The sequence below is a fragment of the Puma concolor genome, chromosome E3 (genome assembly GCF_028749965.1).
Source record: "Puma concolor isolate L17-30 chromosome E3, mPumCon1.1.hap2, whole genome shotgun sequence".
In the NCBI taxonomy this organism is placed as follows: domain Eukaryota; kingdom Metazoa; phylum Chordata; class Mammalia; order Carnivora; family Felidae; genus Puma; species Puma concolor.
Genome location: NC_141682.1, coordinates 33952330 through 33976271, shown reverse-complemented (window position 1 = coordinate 33976271; position 23942 = coordinate 33952330). Strand labels below are relative to the sequence as shown.

Genomic DNA, 23942 nt, shown 5'->3' with positions numbered 1-23942 from the left:
GCTAAGAACGCTGACTGGGATTAAATTTGGGCACTACAAGTAACACTCTAAATGTGCAACTGGCCAGTGGAGGGGGCAGGGCAGAGGGCAGTGAGGCCCCGCCATTCCAGGCTGGAAAGCGGTGGCCCGTGCACTGTGATCACAAAACATTTGCTTTATACCAGGTTTTGGCAAGCTTCTCTGTAAAGGGCCAGATAGCAACTGTTTCAGGCTTAGCGGTCAGTATGGTCTCTTTGGCAACCACTCATCCCTGCCTGTTAAAGCAGGCACGAACAATGTGTAAGTCAGTGGGCGTGGCTGTGTGCCAGCGTTACCCTGTTTGCAAAATCAGGCGGTGGACTGGGCTGGGCCAGGACCAAACGTTTAACCCTGTTTTACACCAACCATGTACCTGTGGATGCTGTCGGACCAGCAAGGGTTGTCGAAACCTCTCGGGCTGTTACAGTGTTCAGCTTCCTAGAGCCGTCGAGAAGCTCCTTCAAGAAAAAGTCAATCGAGGGGCACCTGCGTGGCTCAGTCGGTTAAGCGATCATGATCAGATCATGATCAGATCAGATCATGATCTCAGAGTTTCTGGGTTCGGGCCCCACATCGGGCTCTCTGCTGGCAGCACAGAGCCCGCTTGAGATTCGGACTCCCTTTCTCTCTGCCTCTCTCCCTCCCACCACTATTTCTCAAAATAAATGTAAAACATAAACAAAACGTAAGAAAAGAAAAAGCCTTGAGCCAGAGATGGTTCACCCGATGGCAAGAGTGGAAGAAAACACGGCTTTCCTGAGATTCTTTCTGTCTGAAGCCTGCAATCCAAACTGACGGGGGAATCCGTTGATTCAGGGATGCGCAGTGACAGACGACTCGATGTCTAACCCGGGAAGCGGCACACTTTGCCTGCAAAGGGGCAGACAGTAAATCGTTTCCGTGTTCCAGGCCACACAAGGTCTTTGCTGCACATACTTCTTGACATGTTTTTTTTACAACTCTCCAAAAACGACAAAGCATTCTCAGCTCTTGGGCCACAAAAAAGCAGGCCTTTGGCCAGCAAGCCAGTGGTCTGTTAAGCCCTGCTCGAAACTACGGATCAGTGGTGTGGAGGCGGAAAGCCAAGCGCAATGGAGGAGATGACGAGAAAAGATACCCCAGATCCTAGCTTTTTCCACCAGACAAAGAGACAAGACCAGGGACGTAGCTTGGATTATGAAAGCTTGAAGTTACTGCCTCAAGAGACTGAGGGATGGGACCAGGAGACAGGACTTCTCAGGCTCAGAGATGAGGCCCACTTCATGAAAGATCGTCAGGCAGAACCACCCAGCTCCAGGATTCCTGTCAAAATTTGTGTTGTGTAGAAACAAGCCAAGAGCCAGGGAAGATGTCTGGCTGGTGTGGCCTTGCAGGGCCAAAGGAACCCCATCTGTGATTGTCCCCGCCCGAGGCTCTTCTGAGACACCAGGCCTCATGCCCACAGGAAGGAGGAAGGGGCCCTCCTCCCCACTGCCCATCTTGGATACAGCCTTGGATACAGCTTGTGCCACTGAGTGGAATCAAAGGCCATGGGTTGACCAACCACTGATGTCGCTCCCCATCAGGGAAGTTCTCGGTATTCACAACGGACCGTGACCCTTAGGTCACTGGGCATCGACTCTCCTTCTACTGATCCATTTTCCAAAGGGCATCACTTATTACAGAACAGGTCTTCCCCCATTACGTATTGGGTACGTTGGGCGTATATGACTTAGCCTTTAGTCACAGGAGCCACGTGCGGACCTGATAAAGAGGATGATAAACGTCACCAAGGGGCGCCTGGGTGGCTCAGTTGGTTAAGCATCTGACTTGGGCTCAGCTCATGACCTCGTGGCTCGTGAGTTCGAGCCCCGCGTCGGGTGAGCATGAGACCGGCTTTGGTAAACACGGCTTTGGGTGAGCCCCGCTTCTCTCTCTCTCCCTCTCTCTGCCCCTCGCTCATTTGCACCCTCTCTCTCTCAAATAAATAAAGTCACCAAACAACCCTGGAGCTGGAAGTACTAACTGGTTTTGGCTTCAGGGCGTGTACCTCTTGGGAAGGGGTTAGCACATCCCATGAATCTTAACAAGTCTTTTGAAGCTGTGCATGGACGTTGGGCAGCGAAGGGATGGACCGGGGCAGACACTGTTCCTCGCCTCTTCCTTTCTCTTTTCTGAGAGTGTGGTCCATAAGTATATCCCTCACTGAAGGAATGTGATCCCCAGCTAAGAGGTCAATACTAAGCGTGGTAATTTAATCCCCCCGCCAGCGTTTGGGTGAAGCATGAAAAGTGGAATCCTCGGGCCAGTGACATCGGGAGGAGTTTGCCAAAGGGCTCCGGGAAAACTCATCTTGTTCCTCAAAAGAGACGCAGAGGAAGTTCCCTTCTTGTCTGATCAGACCAGAGGATGGCGTATATTTTCTATAACGGGCCAGACAGTACTAGAGCCAGGCACGTTCTGCAACAACTGTGCCACTGTAGTGTGGACGTCACTGTAGCGTGAAGGCAGCTGGCACCATAACTGAACAAATGGGCATGGCTGGCTTCCAATAAAACCTTACTTATGGACACTGAAATGCGAATTGCATGTAATTTTCACGTACCGTCAAGTATTCCTCTTTGCACTTAAAATAATTGTTTTTTAATGTGTACTTATTTTTGAGAGAGAGACAGAGCCTGAGCAGGGGAGGGGCAGAGAGAGGGAGACACAGAATCTGAAGCAGGCTCCGGGCTCCGAGCCGTCAGCACAGAGCCCGACGCGGGGCTCGAACCCACGAACTCTGAGATCATGACCTGAGCTGAAGTCGGACGCTCAACCGACTGAGCCACCCAGGCACCACCCCCCCCCCTTCTTTTTAATTGGGACTAAGTCTACACCAGGGCAGGGACTAAGTTTATCATAATGTACCTGGCAACCAGCACAATGCTTATGCCATAATACATACACAAATACTTGGCGAAAAAATATTTACAATATCCTCGTGATGAATTGAGTCCTTTGTCATAAATATTAATGCACCCAAGATCGGAGCACCTAAATAAATAAAGCAATGTTAACAGGTCCCAAGGGAAGAACAGACAGCAATACAGTAATAGTAGATTTCAGTGCCCCACCTTTGGGAATGGGTAGATCATCCAGGCAGAAAATCAATAAGGAAACATTGGATTTGAACTACACTTTACACCAAATGGGCCAGACAGACATCTCCAGAACATTCCCTCCAACAGCAGCAGAATACACATTCTTCTGAAGCACACATGAGCATTCTCCAGGATAAATCGTGGGAGGCCACAGAAATTTGGTGAATGAATGAATGACAAGCTTTCTTCCAAATGGAAGACATACGTAAAACTGAGTTCTCTGGGGTGACCACCAGCTACCTGCCACACGGACCAAAAACCAAACGAAACCAACAAACAAAAACCCTAGACGCACAAAGAATACAGATAGAAACCCCTGGAGGTTTTAGTTTGCAACGCCCGTGTCAAGACAAGGGGATGTAGATTCCCCAGATAGATTGTTACTACTACTTTTGGCATTCCTTCGGTAAAAATTCAAGATCTCTCTCTCTTCATCTATCATCTGTCTCTTTATCTGCCTGTCAATCTATCCGTCTATCATCTTCCCATCTGTGTTTTGATCCACCCATGTCTCTCCCTACCTACCCATCAACTTATCTGCCAAGGTATCTATACTTTCTTTCTTTCTTTCTGGCTGAACTTTCATTTTTTAGCAGAGTATGCTCAAAAGATCTTTCATCATAATCCAGCCCTTTAACTTTTTTTTAATGTTTATTTTGAGAGAGAGAGAGAGACAGAACACAAATCGGGGAGGGGCAGAAAGAGAGGGAGAGTCACAGAATCCGAAGCAGGCTCCAGGCTCTGAGCTGTCGGCACAGAGCCCGGGGCGGGGCTCGAACTCACGAACCATGAGATCATGACCTGAGCAGAAGTCAGACACTTAACTGACTGAGCCACCCAGGTGCCCCTTGACCAAACCCTTTAAAGCAGAAGCATTTATTAAGCAAATTGGAGAACAGGACTGGCTACATAATTTTCAGGGACCGTTGCAAACAGAAATAGTGGGGCTGTTTGCTCAAATATCATTACGAATTTTAAGATGGCATTAGCGAGCGGATCGCTAACCAAGTGTGGGGCCTTCCAGCACGGGGTCCCAGAAGAAGCATGTTATTCTTCTGGGAAACAGATTCCATTGCAGGCAAAGGGGGGGTGGTGGAAATTGTCCTGTGGTGAACTGTCAGATATCAATGGCTCGCTGTAAACACTGCCCAGGATTATCTTGCCGGGAAATGAAATGGCGCCCCCGCCACTCAAAATGGCAGCCTTCTCCGCTAGATGGTTGGCACGGTTGGGAACATTCGAGTCTGTGGTTCTGGGCAGTTTGCTTCCAAACTTTATTTGTCATGCACAGTTTCAGATTATATAAAATATAGGAAATAGACTAAAGACACATTAAGTAGAAAGGATCTAACTACCTTAAAGTCCCATTTTGTCCCCAAGATTCAAATTCAGCCCCTAAGCCTTTCCGTAACACTGCCCCCCAAAACCACTGTCCCTCAATACACAGAACTGTCTAACCTACTGTATAGTAAGTAGCCTTTCAACTATTAGCAAGTCAATCTCTCGTCCAGGCAGACTTTAAAGGAAGCCACAACTCCTATCTTCCAGTTACTGTGCTGAGTGCGTCTATGTATAGGCTCGGGGGCAGGTCTTCCTTAGCGGCAAGTACAGAGCATACTAGGATTTGAGCTCTGTTGAAGAACGAATGCACCCAGGCACACAACTACAGCAGAGAGTATGTGGGGGGTGGTGTCGGGGGGGAGGGGAGAAGGCCCCCAACTTTCCTGCGTTCATCGACGAACACATACATCCACTCCGACCAACAAATCAATCCTCCAAACTCATCTGCACAGAGACCCAAAGGAATTTTAATGCAAATAACACAACAAGTTAATCTGTCTCCATCCATAGCCCCTCCACGAAAGAATTACAGTACTTTATAAAAATGTCCTAAAATGCGCAAGCTACACTCCCTTCAAATGCAGTTGTTACGAGTCATGTGTTTGGTCCTAGTCGTTGCTTCCGGGATGTCTCAGCTAAGTTTCTTCATTGGGGTTGTCCTTGAATAACTGACCCTAAGCGCCGAGTGAGGGCTGGTTCTGTCTAGGGCGAAGAAGGTTGGGCATTTTCTTCCTCCTGCTACCACCTTTCCCGATGCACGTCACACATCCCACCACGCGGGGGAGGAAGCACCTCTCGTGTTTCACAAAACCGGAGCATCACAGACGGATGTGGACACCAAACGGGCTCCACAGGAGGGGTGACAAGCCAGGAAAATCCACGGGGTCGTTTCAGACACTCACGTACCCCTCAAATTTGGGGAGGGAAATTCACACCCTGCCTGGGGAGCAGGCTTTCCAGATTTGGGGCTCTAAGACTTTTGTTTGTTTCCACTGTGGCTGCTAGAAAATTCTAGAAAAGCCACCTGGGTAGAAAGCCCCGGGGCACGCAGACCCACCTTCCTCCTTGAGGCTCATGTAGCATCTTGCAAACCCCGGGAGGTATGGCCCACACTCTTACAATGGGTTTTCCATGGAAGCAAGAGGTGACAGTTTTTCCCCGTGTCTGTCCCTTTGTCGCTGTGCTGGTGGCCTCTCCACGAGGAGGGAGTTCCTACCTCAAGTGAATTTGCCTGCCCTGTGTTTTGAGAGCCCCACACAGTGCCCGGCACATAGTAAGCATTTAATGCGCTGTTGAAAATGAACGAAGAAACGAGTGAGTGGGCGGAGAGAAAAGCCCATCCTGCACTGGCATCCGTGGTGGCCCTAAGACCACACCTGGGCATCTTCCCAGCTCCACGGGAACCAGGCTATGACAAGTCATCACTCCACTTAGCAGAAGGTCAAAGTGCCAGCACGGAGACACGGCAGATGGGTCCCACGCGGGGCCCCAGGCACATGTCCCTGGCGGCATGCCCAAAATCCAAGAGGGTACAGACCGTGAGGGGCAAAGAACTTCTTACAGGAGGCACTTCCCGGGGTCACCTGCCACACACTGTGCTTTCACTCCAAAGACAAACTCCCCATGGCCCTCTTCTGCAGGAGAGCCTCGGAAGCACCTGGCGGGCTCGTCCCCCGGACCCTACCGAAGCACGTTCCCCAGGCGGCACCGTGCACACCGATGTTCGAGAGCCACGGCAATCCGGAAGCCTGTCACGGCTGCCTTTGCAGGCGGGACCCTGGGACCCTCCACAAAAGTATCCTTGGGGTGTAATGAGACACCACCGCCCGACAAAGGCACTCTGTGTCGCAGACCACAGTGACGTTTCTGCCGGTCTAAGTGCCTCCTGGAGCATTTGAAAATAGGCAGGCATACAGCAGGCTCCCCCCTACCCAAGGGCCTCTCTCTCTTGAACCTGGGTTGTGTTCTCTGCGGCCTTCGTCATAGTTCGTGATTAGTTTTCCTAAGTAGTTTTTAATCTGCCTTTTCCAGTGGACGCTGAGCCCCTGAGAAGACTGTCCCCACTCGGCGGGCCCTGGGCCTGACATGTACCAAGCATTCCATGATTTATGCTGCTGAATGAATGAACGGCGGGTGGGCCCACCGAGGCTCTAGAAATGGGGGTTAGCGGAGGCTGGCCGGCCTCGGAAGGCAGGACAGGCTTTCCTACTTACAGGAGGAAGAAGGCAGCACCTTTAGGCCATCGGGCTGTCTGGACACTGGCTTGGGCACAGTTGGGACGATGACCCACATGTGAGCTGCTGTGGAAGAGACAAGAGCTAATGGAGGCCGGTGGCAGCCAGCACCTCACCACAACATCTTTACATCTCGTGACGAGGCCTCACCCGGCCCTGGGGCTGTGGTCCTCGGCTTCAACGCGAGGAGCCTGTTAGGAATGCAGGTTGCCAGGCCCCGTCCCTGAAGACACTGATTCTGTAGGTTCAGGGAGGGGCCCCGGCAGTCTGCACCTTACTAGGTTGCCGGGGGTCACACGCTGAGATTCTCCGCCTTAGGGTGAGCCTCAGCCCGACCCCCCTTAAAGTTCACCTTCCCTAAGGCAAGCACCTGACATCGTCAGCAAACGTGGGTGGAACTTTCTGGACCCAGCCCCTCACAGGACCATTGGGCTCTGGTCTGGATACAGACAGAACAGCAGGGGATACACATCTGTTTCTCGCATAGAACTTGGCTAAACATCTGAGGAGACTCGATCCCTCACCCGGACCCCCCACCCCCACCCCACCTCCAACACCAGCACAGACAGAATGGGGAGGGGAGGCCGAGGGGAGGGGGGTGCTCGGCGAGGCTCCAGCCTGGGGGGGAGGACGTCCCCCGAGACCTGGCGTTCTTGGTCTCTCATCACATCACATCACAGCACATCGCCACGGTCTAGAAACATCCCACTGAACATGTTTGGATTTGAGCATGGCTGGATTTTTGGCTTTGTCGTCTCGCGACTTTTGGACGGGCAGGAGTTCTGGGTTCCAGCCTTCATCGTCTATTCTCTCTCTGATCTCAAGAATGCAAAAACTCTTCTCTCTCTCTCTCTTTTTTTTTTTTTTTTTTTTTTTGGCTTTTAAAGGAAACGATATGTTTGCTAGAAAAACCACACGCACACACACAATTGATTATATACAAAACGGTTATCTGAATGTGGATTCTGTACTGCAGTAAACGCCACGTAGCTCTGGGTGTCCTATTTGCGCTTCCTCAGTATCAGGTACATGAGGCCGCTGATGAAGGTGAAAGCGAAGGCCACCCAGGCCAGGATGAAGGAGTAGCCATATCTGCCGTCCGCGGTCAGCGAATACAGTTGCGCGTTGTTCTTGTGGATGTCTTCACGCCGGTCGGTATAAATGGAAGCTGCTATCATGACGCACAGGCCTGTCCAAAGAAAGCAAATAAACAGATCACGGACCACTGACACGGCGTGCACCAGCCCCCCGCGGGGACCGCGGCTGGAGAAGAAGACGCACGTAAGCTTTGATGACTGGGGAGTAGCTACTTTTGGTCTTTTGGAAAGATCACAGCTAATGTTTTGCGACAGAATATTGCCGCCTACCCCGTGAACGCTTGACTTCGCCCTTGCTGCTAGCCGGACCCGATTTTGTTCGGGCGGCCGTCGGCATGGCCCGGAGGGTGAGTCAGAACCAGGTGTCAGCCAGACAGCGAAGAGTTTAGGGTTCTGATGCCACTTACGATCTCTGTCGCAACTACTCAGCTTGGCCGCTGGAGCGTGGATGCAGCCACACCGTGCAAGTGAGTGGCCGGGGCTATGTTCCAGTAGAATGTTATTTAAAAAAAATTTTTTTTAACGTTTATTTATTTTTGAGACAGAGAGAGACAGAGCATGAACGGGGGAGGGTCAGAGAGAGGGAGACACAGAATCCGAAACAGGCTCCACGCAGTCAGCACAGAGCCCGATGCGGGGCTCGAACTCACGGACCGCGAGATCGTGACCTGAGCCGAAGTCGGCCGCTCAACCGACTGAGCCACCCAGGCGCCCCTAGAATGTTATTTATAAAAACAGGCAGCGAGGGGCGCCTGGGTGGCTCAGTCGGCTGGGCGGCCGACTTCGGCTCAGGTCATGATCTCGCTGCTCGTGAGTTCGAGCCCCGCGTCGGGCTCTGTGCTGACAGCTCAGGGCCTGGAGTCTGTTTCAGATTCTGGGTCTCTCTCTCTGCCTCTCCCCCCGCTCACACACTCTCTCTTTCTCTCTCAAAAATGAATGAGCATTTAAAAAAAGATTAAAAAAGTAAAAAACAGGCAGTGAGCCAGATTTGGCCCGTGGACCACCGTTTGCCAACCATCTCTCCCTCCCCTCCCCCACCCAGCAGTCCTGTTCCTGTTTACTTGCTATACTTTATGGATCCATATGTGCCCCAGTTCTGGCCGCAGAAAGCCTTCAGTGAAAAATAGTACTCCCTGCAAAGAGACAGATAGGGAGGAGAATGCGTCTTCTGTTGCTGTACTTTCCCCTGTTACTGCTTTAGATACTGTGAGGTTAGGATGAATGTCTGGAGCTGCAGCAGCCTTTTGGGGGCCATGAGGAAGTCATCACTGACACTCTGAAGATGAAAAGCATCAAAGAACCGAGTGGAAGCTCTTGATGCTGCTGAGCTGCCAGGCCAACAATGGCTCCTTCCACCTTCAAGCTCTTTATCATATAAAAAAAGGTCTTTGTGGCTGAAGCCCTTGTTTATTGGATTTCTCTCTTACTTGAAGCCAAAAGCCATCCTGACCGAATCACCAGCACACACAGACATTAGTGGCATCTTCCCTGGGGGAACCTTTGCCTCTCCCCTCAGTATCAAGACAGCACGTTCTAGATGCCAACTCCTACTTATCCTACAGATCCCAGCTCAGACTTCATGTCCTGGGGACGCCTGCCCTGACCCTCCAACTAAATCCCAGACTCTGACGTATAGAAGGTTCCGCCGCAGCGTGGCGGCCGGCTTCTCCTTTCTAAGACCTCACCTGCCGCCGCTCCTGGCTCCTAGTCGTGGTGCAGTAGGGAGGGGAGCTCCCGGGAGGGGGGCGCTTATTCCAGGAAGCCCGTCGCTCTACTTACATGACATGAGCTGGATGATGGAGGTTAACACGAACCTCTCTCCCTGCTTGAGGCGAAAGAGCTGGAGCACGAAGATCAGGAAGGCGATGCAGCAGAGAATGGTGGACAGGATCATGGTGGCCTGGACCGCCTGCACCGTGGAATAATCTGCGGGGCGAGGGCGAGAGAGCGTGACCGAGGACCGCAGACCCCCCGGGGCCACAGTGACAGTGACAGCTCCCGAGAGAGGACGACAGGAGGTAAACGGACATTTGCACACTACGAGCACAAGAGCGGCCAGGTGTCCTCCCGGCATCCCCTCCCCCTCAGCGTCCATCTGTGCACTGGACCACATGATCCCCGACGTCCTTATCTGGAAAACGGAGCAAGAACCAGCTGTTGTGTTTTTCCTCTTGGTCTGGGTATTGCCCCGAAATGCACGCCTCGTGGTTGGGGAATTTGTTTTTTAAGTACAAACCCTCAGGTTCCAACCTGGCAGGTTGTGGTTCGAGAGGTCAGGATGCACGGGCCAGGATTACAGGCCTCCAGAGGGATTCTTGGGGACGTGGGGCTCACGGGCCCAAGGGACCTTCAGAAAGGGCTCTGAGAACTGACTACTGAATACCCCCTAACAATAAGGGAATCAGCCTTATGACCGCTACTTAGGAGAAGAGGAAGGGAGGGTTCTCGGATGAGCCTTGGAGAGCCAGGCTCGGCAGAAGGAAGTCCCAGCAGAGAGAAGAGCTGGGCTTGGATGGAGGGCATCGCACGGAAGGACACAGCGGAAGCTGCACACTGCCAGTGTAGACAAGGGGTCAAGGGCACAGGCTGGAGCCACCTGTGTGGTTCCCAGCTTTCCCCCCCCGCCCCCCGCCTTCAGGCAGGGCAAGCAGAAGGAATCCATCCACGTAAGGATTTTAGGGGGCGCTGCAAGCAGGGAGTCCCGCCTAAGGGCCGAACGTCATCACCAGGATGCAGCTAACACGGGTGAGGGGATGGTGGCCAAAGTTGCACGGGAAAACCTAACGACAAACCTTCTTCTTTTTCCCCAATTTTGCCTGAAACTGACTGGAGGAAAGCATAATTTGTAAGTACTTTTTTTTTTTTAATTTTTTTTTTCAACGTTTTTATTTATTTTTGGGACAGAGAGAGACAGAGCATGAACGGGGGAGGGGCAGAGAGAGAGGGAGACACAGAATCGGAAACAGGCTCCAGGCTCCGAGCCATCAGCCCAGAGCCTGACGTGGGGCTCGAACTCACGGACCGCGAGATCGTGACCTGGCTGAAGCCGGACGCTTAACCGACTGCGCCACCCAGGCGCCCCAGTACTTTTTTTTTTTTTAAGTTTATTTCCTTCGAGAGAAAGAACAAGTCGGGGAAGGGCAGAGAGAGAAGGAGACAGAGGAACCCAAGCAGGCTCCATGCCGACAGCAAAGAGCCCGTGGCCGGGCTTGAACCCATAAACTGTGAGATCAGGGCCTGAGCTGAAGTCGGATGCTTAACTGACGGAGCCACCCGGGCGCCCCAACTTGGAAGTATCTAATGAAATGCTTAGAGCAGTGGCTCACGGTCCCTCCTGGCTGTACATCAGGAGTGCCATCCACAGAGCACCCGGGCCCTCACCCCATTCCTTGCGGTGAGGAAAGAAGCCCGCCCCCCGCCCCCCGCCCACGAATACACACTGTACAACTCCATTTGTATCAAGTCCCAACAGGCAGAGGGAACTCTAGTGACACAAGTCAGAAGTGGTTGCCCTCGGGACGGGGCTGGCGGGAAACGAGTGGAAAGGGGCCCAAGGGAACTTTCTAGGGTGATGGGAAAGTTCTCTCTCTTGCACGGGCGTATATAGCATTGGGAAAACTCTTTGAACTGAGCCCTTAAGAAGTATGCAGTTTCTGATTCGTAAATTACAGCTCCATGAAGCATAAAAATCCAAGGGGCACCTGGGTGGCTCAGTTGGTTGAGCGTCTGACTTCGGCTCAGGTCACGATCTCACGGTTCGGGGTGAACCAGGGATGGTGCAATTTGGGGCTGCTGTGGGCTGACTATGCCTCCTCCAAACTCCTCTATTGAAATCCTAACCCCCGATGGGATGGCGTTCGGACGTGGGACCTCTAGGAGGGAATCGGGCCGTGAGGGCGGAGCCCTCGTGAGCAGGATGCCCTCCTGAAGACACCCGGCAGCTTGCTGGGCTCTGGGCTCTCTGCTCTCCGCCTTGTGAGGACAGGGGAGAAGGTGGCTGTGCCCAAACCGGGAAAAGTGGCCTGACACCTCGCGAGAAACAGAAGCTCTGATGGGCCAAGAACCAGGGCGGGGAGGGGGGGCGGCTTAGCTGGTTTCTGCACACCCCTCCTGTCTCCGGCCTGCACGGAGCACTGGGCCAGCCCCTTCCAAGTACCCCAAGAGCGCAGGAGGGGGTATGAAAGCAGCGAACAGGGGAGCCCTCCGCCTGAGCGTTCCTTTCTCGCTCAGTGTTTCTGTATCGGCTTCGCACTCACCCTTATAGCTGGCATCGATTTCTGTACAATTTGTGTTGTTGACACACACTCTCCAGACGTCTGCAAAAAACTCTTCTCCTACCCACCAGGCCTGGAACACAAAGCAGAAACACAGGGGAGGGCGGTCGGTTAATCACGAAAGCATTGACTTCTACCCAGGTGCGAGGCACAGCGGGAAATAAATATTCGGGACGGGACCAGCGCTTCTCAGTCTGCAGGGTGCATGTGGGGCCCCTGGGAATCGAGTTAAAATGCAGATTCTGGGGACGCCTGAGTGGCTCAGTGGGTTGAGTGTCCGACTTCGGCTCAGGTCATGATCTCACAGTTCATGGGTTCCAGCCCGTCTGGCTCCGTGCTGACAGCTCAGAGCCTGGAGCCTGCTTCGGATTTTGGGTCTCCCTCTCTCTGTGTCCCTCCTGTGCTCACGCTCTGTCTTTCTCTCGAAAAAATAAGTAAAGGTTTAAAAAAAAATTAGAAAACTGCAGATTCTGATTTGAGAGTTCTGGGGTGGGGCTGGGATTCTGCACGTCCGACAGGCTCCCAAGCGAGGTCCGTACTGTTGGCCTGCTTTTCAGCAGTGAATGAGGCTCATGTGGCAATAACAAGAGCTCACAGTGGCAAATCCACACGAACGATAGGGGCGACGTCAGGGGGCAGCCAGAAAGGCTGAAATCCAGGGGCAAAGGCTGTTGTGGAGGAGACGAGCAGGCCAAATTCTGCTTTCAGTCCAAATGCTTTCTTCCTCTCTGTGCCTTCTACAGCTCCCCGCCCCCAGTGGGCCCTTCTTCTGTCTTCTATCCATCCAAAGACTGGAATCCCCCCTCTCTTATCTGTCCAGTCATCAAACATTCACCGAGCTCCCATGTGCCAGTACATGCCAACAGTAATTCCTAACTCATAATGAACACCGTGACTTACCAACAGGCCAAAAAAAGCCTGTCCGTGTCTTCTTGGTAAGTGCCAGGGCACTACAAATGCCCACGGTGCCCCAAAGGACTAGCTGGTGCTGTGGCTGAGGGCTCTTCTGCCCTTCATGTCTGTCTATCCCTCTCATGACGTCTGCGACCCTTTCAGGATCTCAAAGGGGAAGTTGCAAAGCACAGAGAAAGGGGATTCTAAAAGAACACTCACTACCATTTATGTCACAGAGGCCCAAACCCTTTAAGCCACAGCATCACTGTGATCTCTGCCCTGGCCCCGCAGAGCAACTCCTCGAGACCCTTCTGGAACCCAGACTGATCACTGCAATCACCTCCCTTCCAGGATCCAGGGTCAGGAAGGGCTCCAATCCCAGTCCCGCCACTGACTGCAGGTGAGCTGAGCACAGGTGTCCAACTGCCCGGAGGCCCAGCTCCCTCATCATAAAACCGTGTCAGAAGAGGACCTGTCTCGTAGGTTTGAGGTGAGGACCAAATGGGTGGGTGCATGTGTAAGGGCCTAGCGCAGGACCTGGCCAGGGTGAGCGCTAAGGGGCAGGCGGTGTGATAATCTATGTTCCTACATGATGATCAATCAACAGGAGTCCTCGATGTCGGCAGCATCGGTGGCCACGCGGAAGGCGCACCCGTGGCTTGCTGAGCTGTGTTTCTGACTCTAAATGCTTCTGAGTTTGAAATGATCAGGATTGAAGCCAGGCCCGTGGGGCTAAGTGCGGGCCAGGAGGACCTCTGGTAGCAAGCTTCATTTCCTGCTAGGAGACCCATTAGTCTTTACTGACGGGTGGTTTCTCAAATGCATCCCTGCTATACGGCCGCAGGCTGGATATGGAAGTAAGAGTTCAGTGTTTCCGGGAGCACGGGCAGCAGGAAAGTTCCAAGCGTGAGCTCTGCCAGGGAAGGCATGACTGGGGGGGTCTAGCAACAGGGTTCCTGACTTGTAAGGTGTTAGAGGCAGGAGGGGCAGAAATCACCTGGGATGGGTCACCTGGGGGATCTAGGGCAGTGGGCCTCCACTGAGGGTGGTTTTGCCTGCCTGGGGACATTTGGCAATGTCCGAGGACGTTTTTGGTTGTCACAAAATGGCATCTAGTGGGTGGAGACCAAAGATACTGCTAAGTACCCTACATGACACAGGACGGCCCCACAACAAAGAATGGTCCAGCCCCGGAATGGCACAGTGTGGAGGTTAAGAAATTTACCCAGAGGAGGGATGAATTCAAGCGAATTCAAGGAAAGAGCTTCCTACACCCAAGGCATCACACCAGGCATGTGGGGGGATCAGGGACAAGAAGATCCAGGTGCCTGTGCACCCAGACCTAACCATGAGATGCTCTGAACCTCCACACTTGGCCGAGTCCCGAGGCCTGAGCTGAGAGGGGCATGTCCCACGGGGGAGGACAATCCAGTATCCTAATCGCCTTGGGCAAGTTCTCAATCCTGCTTCTACAGACTGTAGGATCCGGGGGCTCTGGGACGGTCGGAAAGAAAGGGACCTTACATTGTCAATGGTGGCGATGAACAGCAACGCTGCAGAGGTGATGTGGAAGACGATGATGAAAGCCAGGAGCACCAACATTTTCACAGGGCACGGTGGGGCGAGGGGTTGCGTTTAAAGTCCAGAGAAAGAGAGAGATGCTAAAGGGGGCGAGAGAGAGAGAGAGAAATACACGTGTCAATGGCAGAGCAAAATTAAGCAAAAAATAGGCAGTTTTTAGTGGGGGTTTTAGCAAATCAAAAACAGCTCTTCTCAGGGTGCCTGGCTGGCTCACTAGGTTAAGTGTCTGCCTTCGGCTCAGGTCGTGATCTCGCGGTTTGTGAGTTTGAGCCCTGCGTCAGGCTCTGTGCTGACAGCTCAGAGCCCGGAGCCTGCTTCGGATTCTGTGTCTCCCTCTCTCTTCGCCCCTCCCCTGCCTGTGCTCTCTCTCTCTCTCTCAAAAATAAATAAACATTAAAAAGTTAAAACAAAACAAAACAAAACAAAACAAAACAACCCAGCTCTTCTCTCATCTTTCCTTCCCTGTATAGACTTAAGTCTGGCATGAGGAGCTGATCCGTGTTGCATCCAAATGCCAAATATCGCTTGTGGAGGAAGACGGGTGAGGACAGGTTAAAATCGCTAATCAGAAAAGCACGCACCTCTTCAAAGCAGCACACTATGGGCGCTGGGGCAGGAACGACTGGCTCTATGTGTGCCAAAATGCTGTTCCCTGATCCCCCACCCACCAGGCAATGGTGGGAATGCCCTGGGAGGCTCACAGCTCCCAGGAAGCTAGAGGTCTGGAGGAAGCTGGAGGTATTCATGATCACAGCAATGGTGCTTAACAGAGCCAAAGTGATCCCAACGCGAACATATTTCCTAACGATCTGACCATTTATAAAATTAATCCCCAAACACCCCTCCTCTTAACATCCATCCCTATGTGAACGACATCTAACCACAAAATGAAAACATGGTGGATGGTAGACAGCTGCGACGGATTCATTTTCCTCTGGGCCTGACAGGACTACATTTCCCAGCCTCCTTCGCAGTTAGGTTGGAGCCTTGTGACTAACTCTGGCCAATGGGCTGTAAGCAACCCTGGCGCGCATTTCCCGGCTGAAGAGGAGGTGTGCGTCCTCCCACATCCCTCCCCCATGAAGTGTTAGGGATGGTGCAGCCACCACTCTTTGAAGCCTCACGCTCTGGACAGATACTGTGATTGACGAAGAAGCCTCTGGATGTTAAGCCCCTGAGATCTCAGGCTAAACTTTTTACTCTGGCTGGACAGTCTGCATACTCCGCCATAGGAAGCGACAGCAAAGTGAAATTGGAACTCTTGCCGAAGAGCTAGGGTTGTAGCAAGTGGATGAAAGTGATACTGGAGAGCTGCTCAAAAGCACCAAAGGCATTCGTCCCCGGGAGCTTATCTTTTCTGACCATGCTCTCTCACTCACGGGACTCATCATTCCCTCATGGGGGGCAGAGGCTCGTGGGCTCACACGGGGGGACTCCCCAAGACCTAGAACTCCCTAACAATGAGCCAGGAGCCGCGGCCCCAGAGTTCGGCCTGCGCGGTCCCAGCGGCGATTCTGCGCATCATCGCTCCGGAAGAATCCGTGAACCAGCTCAGAAATTCTTCCAATTCCTGTTAAAAGGACAAATACTCCTTTGTTTACGCCTGCATCATTTTTAGCCGCCATCGTAGGCTGCCTCCAAACAGATGTGTTTCTGACCCTTACCAGAAAGCCAACCTAATCAGGCAGGGCCATAAATGCCAGGGGATAATGGACTTAATATATTATCCAGTTCAGATGACACAAAAGCATATGGACACATAACTAAAACTTTCCAGAAGAGGGGAGAAAGGCTCTAACTCTGGTTTCTCCGAAGTGTGGAATTCAAATGCTATAGGGCATGGTTTGGGTTGATACGTTGATTGATAGGGCATTAAATAACACTGAACCACGAAGTGAGAAAGTCCCCACTCCAATCCTTCTGAGTCCACCAAGGAAAAAGAGCCAGTTCGGTGTTAGCCTGTCTCAAACAACTTTGGGTAGGTCATAGAGTGTAGCCAGAATTTAAGAATTTAAAAGGTTCTTTTCATAAGTAACACTACTTACAGTAGTAATATGAAATATCCTTTTAAAACAAATTTGAAGTTTTTTAAAAAAAGTTTATTTTGAGAGACAGGGAGAGAGAGAGAAGCAGAGAGGGAGACAGAGAACCTCAAGCAGGCTCCGCACCATCAGCATGGAGCCTGAGGCAGGGTTTTATCCCATGGGCTGTGAGATGGTGACCTGAGCCCATCCCCAGAGTCAGAAGCTTAACTGACTGAGCCACCCAGGCGCCCCAAAACAAATCTGAAGTTTCAAAAGTGAATCATTTAAGAAAAATATTATGTAAATAAAAGGACGGGAGGTCTTCAGTGTTAGCAAAAAGCCTGAGGGTGGTTCTAGAACGCCTAATGTCTGGAAGGCACTGCTTTAACACTTGTGAGTGAGTTCGGTTGGAATTCCAGACATTATGAAGGAGCTCCCGCAGAGAAGACGCTAGGTTTTTACAAAATGTCTTGAGTCCAGTGTAAGACAAAGATCTAGGGGCAAACAAGGGTGGCTACAGATTGGTTTGAACTGTTAGGTGTCCAGGAAAATTCGGGAATAGAGAAGTAAATGCAACCTACTTAGTGCTCCCCCACGATGATGTCTGGATCTCCCATAAAAGCAAAATGGGACAAAAAGAACTTGTGGACCTGACACACGGCAAGTGACCTCACCACAGGCTTTGGAAGAAACCATTTGTAAGTAGGAGAGATCCCAGAAACCTTTAAAGAAGGGCCCTTCACTCCTGCACCTTTACGTCAAGGGTCCCTTTACCACTATCTCTGAGGCCGGGCTCCTACTTCCTCTCCTTCAGGGAACCCCTCTTCCCAGTTTCCTCTGTGTCCTTCCAGAAATAGTTATGTGGGAACACTTATTCCACACTCTTCCGGTTTCCGTGTGGAGGGAGTTGCACCTGGGTGACACTTCCGGTCTCCTGCTCCGCCCCTCACCCGCTCCTCCGCTCCTGATTGGAGGGGGCATCCAGCGCCCACCTTCCGGATTGGTGGAGCTCAGGGCGCGCTTTGCGGTGCTTTGCTCTGCCGCACACCTCCTCCCTACCCAGGGGAGCGGGAGTGTCTGCTCCCCTCGAGCCCCACTTTCCCTTCACCGAAGGGGGAGCCGGGTGTGGAGTCGGGAGCCCATTCTCCAGCCTAGTTTCCCCACCAGTAATCATTCTCTTCGGGCGCGCAGGATTCCACCTCGTCGTTGGCATGGCCGCCTGGTGTTGGACTGTGTGGCTGAAGCCAGTCTGCTCAACTGGTTCCTTGCTGATGGCCATTCAGGTCCTTTCCGGACGTCCTGCTATTGCACGCCGGACTGCCCAGGGATATCCTTACACTTATTTCCTTTTAATATTTTATTTTTAAGCGATCTCTACACCCGGCGTGGGGCTCGCACTCACAACCCTGAGATGCAGGGGTGCAGTCTCCACCAACTGAGCCAGCCGGGCGCCCCCTTACGCTGCTCTCCGCGGAGTCCTAGAAGTGGGGGTGCTGCGTCAAAGGGTACGTGCAGGTAGTGGATTTTACTGTTAATTTTTTTGCTCAGTTGACCATACTGGACACTTAGTGCTGTGCCATACTCCATCTTCAAAGTTGACCTACTGGACCCACAGCTGTGCAGAGTCCGTGTGGGCGCAGAAGCCTCGATGCCACGTCTTTGACTTATTACCACCCTTAGTTCCCCGGGGAGTGTAATTCTGGCCAGCACAGACCAGCCTCTGGCATCCCCTGGGCCCTCCCTTCCCAGCGGTGCTCTCCTCGTGACACGCACCCATCTTTCACCCCGGCACGGGGTCTCCGTGCACCCTCTCTGGAGATACTGAAGGACAGACAAACCCCCCGGGGCTGGGGGCTGCATGAAGGCCAGCCCACCAAACCCAAGGTGGCACCGAATTTATCCTTGCCATTCACAGAGATTTATTTTCCCTCCAAAAAATGCCCTACTGAATGCCGATGCCTCTTGCTTTCCCTATTCTTGCGGCCTTCAGTGCTCTACCGGGCTGGCCTGGTCTCATTTTTCTGGAGGAGAGTTCCCTGGAGGACACCCTCCTTTCCGCCCTCAGCTGGCTCTCCCTCGCATTGTCTAGGTCTCAATTCCCACAGCCCATCCTCAGAGAAGCTCCCAGATCACCCGATGAGCACCTACGCCCCCTCTGGTACTGTCTATCCTGTCCCCCGGTTCATTTTCTTCCGAGGACTTTCACAGCCTCAGGGTACCTCATTTTGTTCACTTGTTTATTATCTATCTATCTATCTATCTATCTATTAATTATCTATCTGTTTATAGCTGTGCCCGGTGCACGGAAAGCTATCTGCTATCATTTGTAGCTCTAAAAATGCGTAACTATGAATGTTCTCAGAAAACTCAAAGCCCTGATCGCCCAGAGGCAGGAACCGAGACCAGGAACGGAGGCCACGACTTGTTCCGATCCCACAGGGGAGCAGGAGCAAGGTCAGGTCTGGAGGGTGTCCTGGCCCCCACTCCAGGTGCCCTTGTGAGCTCAGTGGGAGACCCCTGGGAGGACGGGAGACAGGTTTCCAATGTCCACAAAGCATTTTCCAGTAGCCTCTGCCACGTGCCAGCATGGCTTTCACCAGGCAGGAGGGCAGGCCACGGCGTACTTCCCTTTGGCGGATTCTCCAGCCACTGCTCGGGACGCTCCGAAAGGTGGGAGGCTGTACGGGTGAGCTTTTCAAGTCTCAGTCTAGAAATCAAAGTCTTAGCACTTGCAGAACTTCTCAAAAAATATGTTTTGATCTATATAATACAGGTGATGACAAGGAAAAACACACACACACACACACAAAAGATAATAGGATCAAAGGCGTGTGATGAAAAACCACAGCCTCTGCCCTGCCCTGCTCCCGGTCTCCGGAAGCAATCACTTTTAACCCCTTCAGCTGTGTTTTTCCCCAGGGTTCCATGTTTCCATATACACTTCTATTTCCTGATTCACCTACTGTATTTGTTTTTTGGGATTTTTTAAAGATTTTAGTTTTTAAGTAATCTCTGCACCCAACCTGGGGGCTTGAACTCACCGGCCCCGAGATAAGAGTCTCGGGCTCCACGGACCGAGTCAAGCCAGGAGCCTCCCCGCCTGATTCATCTACTGTAAACATCGGCTTCCTGTCCGGGGAGAGTCTCTTTACCACCGTCGCCCCCCACCTGCCCACTCTCTCCGTCTCCATACAGTCTTGCCATACGCCAATCATCGACCTTGACCTTTTGACCACGTAGCTGTTGTCAACTACAGAGACAAACAGTGTGCTTTGATTGCATTTTTTTTCCCTTGAAGAACCCTTCTTTTCCTTGGCGTTACTAGTTGCCTCTTCCACCCCTCGGGGGGCTCTGTCTGTTGTCTTTAGTTCTCGCCAAATGTTTACCATTCCGAGTCTTCTATTGCAGAACACTGTTACAGTTACGAGCCCGTGGTGAGACGTCCCTCGTGGGGTATTCGACCCAGCCAGGCCCTCTCTCCCAGCCCCGGCCTCCTCTGCCCTCTGCCAGCTGCTGTTGCCACATGACAAGAAAGACGGGCATTCTTCAGGGAGGACTAGCGAACTTGCCCCTGACCGCGACAGCGCACAGGAATGCACGCGTGCCCCCAAGACAGGGAGGAGGTCCAGCAGGTCCCTGGGGAGAGGGTGCGCCGAGGGGTCACCCACGTGATTCTTCATGATTAAAGGTCGAGCTGCAGTTTACACGGCGTGTCTTGTGTCGGACCTTCATGTCAGCCCTGTGAAGCCGGCGGGGCAAGGTATCATTATCCCCACTTTACAGATGAAAGACTGAGGCTCACAAAGGCTGCAGGTGATTTGCCAAAGTTGGGCAGAGCTGGGACTCCAACCCCCTATTTTCCACCTTGGGCTCCAGGACATTTTCTGCTGCCCTCCTGCCCGCTCACGTGGTTAGGGCCTGATGGAAATCACACGGCAGCCTAGTTAACATCAGGTGACAGGGCTCAGGAAGCGTCAAGCCATCCCTGCATCCTTGACCTTTGGTGGGACTTCCTTCAATCTTTGCAGCAGGCGGGAGGGATCTGGGGAGGCAGCATGTCTCTGCACAGGCCCATTAGCTACGGCTGGGATAGGACGGGGCTTATGAGAGAGGGTCTGATTAAGAAATACGTTCTAGGGGCACCTGGGTGGCTCAGTCAGTTCAGCGTCTGACTCTTGATTTCAGCTCAGGTCACAAACCCAAGGTCATGGGATCGAGCCCCACCTTGGGCTCAGCACTGACAGTGTGGAGCCTGCTTGGGATTCTCTCTCCCTGTCTCTCTGCTCCTCCCCTGTGTGCTTGCTCTCTCTCTCTCTCTCAAAATAAATAAATAAAACTTAAAAAAAAAAAACAAATACACTTTAGGGGCTCCTGGATGGCTCAGTTGGTTAAGCGTCCGACTTCGGCTCAGGTCATGATCTCGCCATTCCTCAGTTTCAGCCCTGTGTGGGGCTCTGCGGCGACAGCTTGGAGCCTGGAGCCTGCTTTGGATTCTAGGTCTCCGTCTCTCTCTGCCCCTCCCCCACTCATGCTCTGTCCCTCTCTCTCCCAAAAATAAACATAAAAAAAAAAAGTGTTTCTGGCATTTTTGATCCTATTGGCTCACTCACTGGCCCCACTGAATCGAACACTGTCTTTATTGATCTACTTGGAGGCTGGTCTGGATTTTGGATAAGGCTTCTTGTTGATCACTAAAAACACTCACCCAGACACTACACGGACTCAGTCCTGTTTTCAAAATGTATCCCAATGCACCCCCTTTCCACCCAGAAACTCAGGTGGGTCTCACAGACACTCTACAGCCTTGATTTTGGTGCACAGTAGGAACCACGCGAAAGTATCTCCAGATTGACGGCCTAAATGCTCTCTGTGCTATAAAATACCCACCAAAATAATCACATAAAATAACAGACAACCCAGGGTATTAGAACTGCAGAGTCAAAAGAATTATTTGCAAGAGAAAGAATCAGTAACCGGGGTAGGAAGAGCAGCAAATGGCTTTCGGGGGCGCCAGCATCCTCCGGGGGCGTCAGAACCAGAGCCAGTGTGGGGGAGGGGGCGGGCTATGGAGATTCCGGGCACACGAAGGAGGATTGGCAGCTCAGGGAGTTTTAAGTTCTGATGGCCGACGGGATGAGGGACGGCGCTCCCAGAAATGCCCAGCCAGACCTCAGACAACAAACAGGACACACCGAGGACTGGTAGCTCCTCACTGGCTCTTTAGTAGAGATGCTGTCCTGCTTTTGCCTTGGTCGGATGTTTGCTTGAAGTGTGTGTGTGTGTGTGTGTGTGTGTGTGTGTGTGTGTGTGTGTGTTCACGCACTGCACGTCTAACCCTGGGTGGGGACAAAGTCCTGCTGGTGACTCACTGGCCCTCCCTCTGCCAGAAGCACCATTTGGCTTGCCGCTGATGCTGGGACATCACCATAAGGCCTTACAGGTGAAAAGAAGGTTAAGGTCCCTCCTCTCCTCCCCTTCCTAGAGAGACACCCCCACCCCTGCAGCCCCTAAAAGGAAGCGGCTTTGGCATGTGCTCCCTTACGTGCTGGGGAGCAAGAGAGAGAGCCGGCCAGCTTCCCGTGGGGACAGGGCGCGCTGCTGAGACGACCACTCAGCCCACCCCCGGAGTCCTTCCTACAATTTAAACCAAGGCCCGTTCTCAGCCTGAGTTGGCGCCGTTCCAGGAACTGTGGGCAGGAGGTCAGCCCTGAGGTGTGGAGCTTTTCAAAACAGACCTGGGCTGCTTGGCGTCTGGAGGTCCGGGGCGGGGGGGGGGTTCCCTCGGCCCCGAAGCGCTCCACCCACAGCCCGGGCTGGACAGGCCCAGGACGCTCTGGGCACTGAGCCCCGGGGGACGCTGTGCCGTCACAGGGGCTCCGAGGCCCGCGCCGGAGCTGGCGGGCCGGCTGGCTGGAGCCCAGGCCCCTCCCAGCACCCGCGGCACTCAGAGGGGACGGTGGCTTTGGCCTCCGTTTGCAGGAAGGCAGAGGTCAGCTCGGCCTCCCGCCCTGGTATCTGGACACCAGCCACACTGGAATATCCAGGCGTCCGAGATGCCCTGACGCTGGCAGAAGCCCCTTTGCCCTGGGCGGCCCGGCTTTGCTCTCACCGCGGCTGGGGCTTCCAGGCACGGAGCCAGCACTGGGCTTGGGGCAGACACGGCCACACACAGGACACGGGGATTCGGCGGTGCTCCAGGGAGGAAGCCGCCGAGGACGATCCTGCCTGCGCAGGCCTGAGTCTCTCAGTCCGACGTCAACAATGGTGGCAGGCGACATTCGGTGCCTACCGTGTGCTAGGCACTGTTCTGGGCTCTCACTCATTCGTCACAAAACACCATGACGTAGGTGCTACAATTAGCCTCCTTTTAGAAGCGAAGGAAAGGCTCAGAGAAGTGAAGCGACGTCCCCAGGGTCACACAGCCAGTAAAGGCTGGGTCTGGGACTTGAACCCAGGCAACCCAGCACTAGAGAAACTACAACGTTGCCCACCCTAAATCTGAATTTCCTTTTCCTTTTGTCAGGGAGGTGACGGCCCCGTCACACGGATGGGCAAGGGCTAGGATCCCCTTTGCTGGCTAGAAGTCAAAATGAGAGGATTTGTTCATACCATCAAATTAGCAGGTGGCAGAAGCAGGCTCAGAGTCTAGCCTACTGCTCACTGCTTTTATTCAGTTGTTTGTTTTTTAAAAAAATTGTTTTAATGTTTATTTATTTTCCAGAGAGAGACAGAGCAAAAGAAGGGGGAGGGGCAGAGAGAGAGGGAGACACAGAATCGGAAACAGGCTCCAGGCTCTGAGCTCTCAGGACAGAGCCCGACACGGGACTCGAACTCCGACACTTAACTGACTGAGCCACCCAGGCGTCCCCTGCTCCTGAGTAAATGAGCATTTACTGAGCGCCCCCCATAAACCAGGCCCTGGTGATACACAAATGAGTAAGGCAGGAAGTGAGGAAGACTGTTTTTTTTTTTTTTTTTACTTTTTTTTTTTTAATGTTTATTTTTTGAAAGAGAGACAGAGACACAGCATGAGCAGGGGAGGGGCAGAGAGAGGGAGACACAGAATCCGAAGCAGGCTCCAGGCTCCGAGCTGTCAGCACAGAGCCCGATGCAGGGCTCGAACTCGCGAACCGCGAGATCATGACCTGAGCCCAAGTCGGACGCTTAAGGGACTGAGCCACCCAGGCGCCCCTTAAGGAGGAAAGTACCAAGATCTGCCTCTGGAAGTCAGAGGGTGGGTTAGAAGCAGGCCAAGGGCTGACACCTTTGGGGTAGATCCCTGGTGGGGAACAAGGGTCTGGACCGAGGCAGCAACAGGCCAGTGAGCACCAGCTGAGGCTGGAGGCACCGGCGAGAA

The 23942-nt window shown here is 52.8% G+C and overlaps 1 protein-coding gene and 1 long non-coding RNA gene across 2 annotated transcripts; one reads left to right on the top strand and one right to left on the bottom strand.

The window, feature by feature from the left end:
- Positions 1–4926: 4926 nt before the first annotated feature.
- EMP2 (epithelial membrane protein 2) lies at positions 4927–14660 on the bottom strand. The gene is made up of 4 exons (XM_025916894.2): positions 14505–14660; positions 12069–12159; positions 9592–9738; positions 4927–7904 (listed from the first exon to the last, which is right to left on the bottom strand). Exons 1-4 carry the CDS (start codon positions 14580–14582, stop codon positions 7717–7719), a joined length of 504 nt encoding a protein of 167 aa, XP_025772679.1. The 5' UTR covers positions 14583–14660; the 3' UTR covers positions 4927–7716.
- A 2249-nt stretch (positions 14661–16909) lies between these two features.
- On the top strand, positions 16910–20289 carry LOC147573135 (uncharacterized). The gene is made up of 3 exons (XR_015245247.1): positions 16910–17283; positions 17954–18090; positions 19994–20289. It is a non-coding gene; the product is annotated as an uncharacterized LOC147573135 (long non-coding RNA).
- Positions 20290–23942: the final 3653 nt, after the last annotated feature.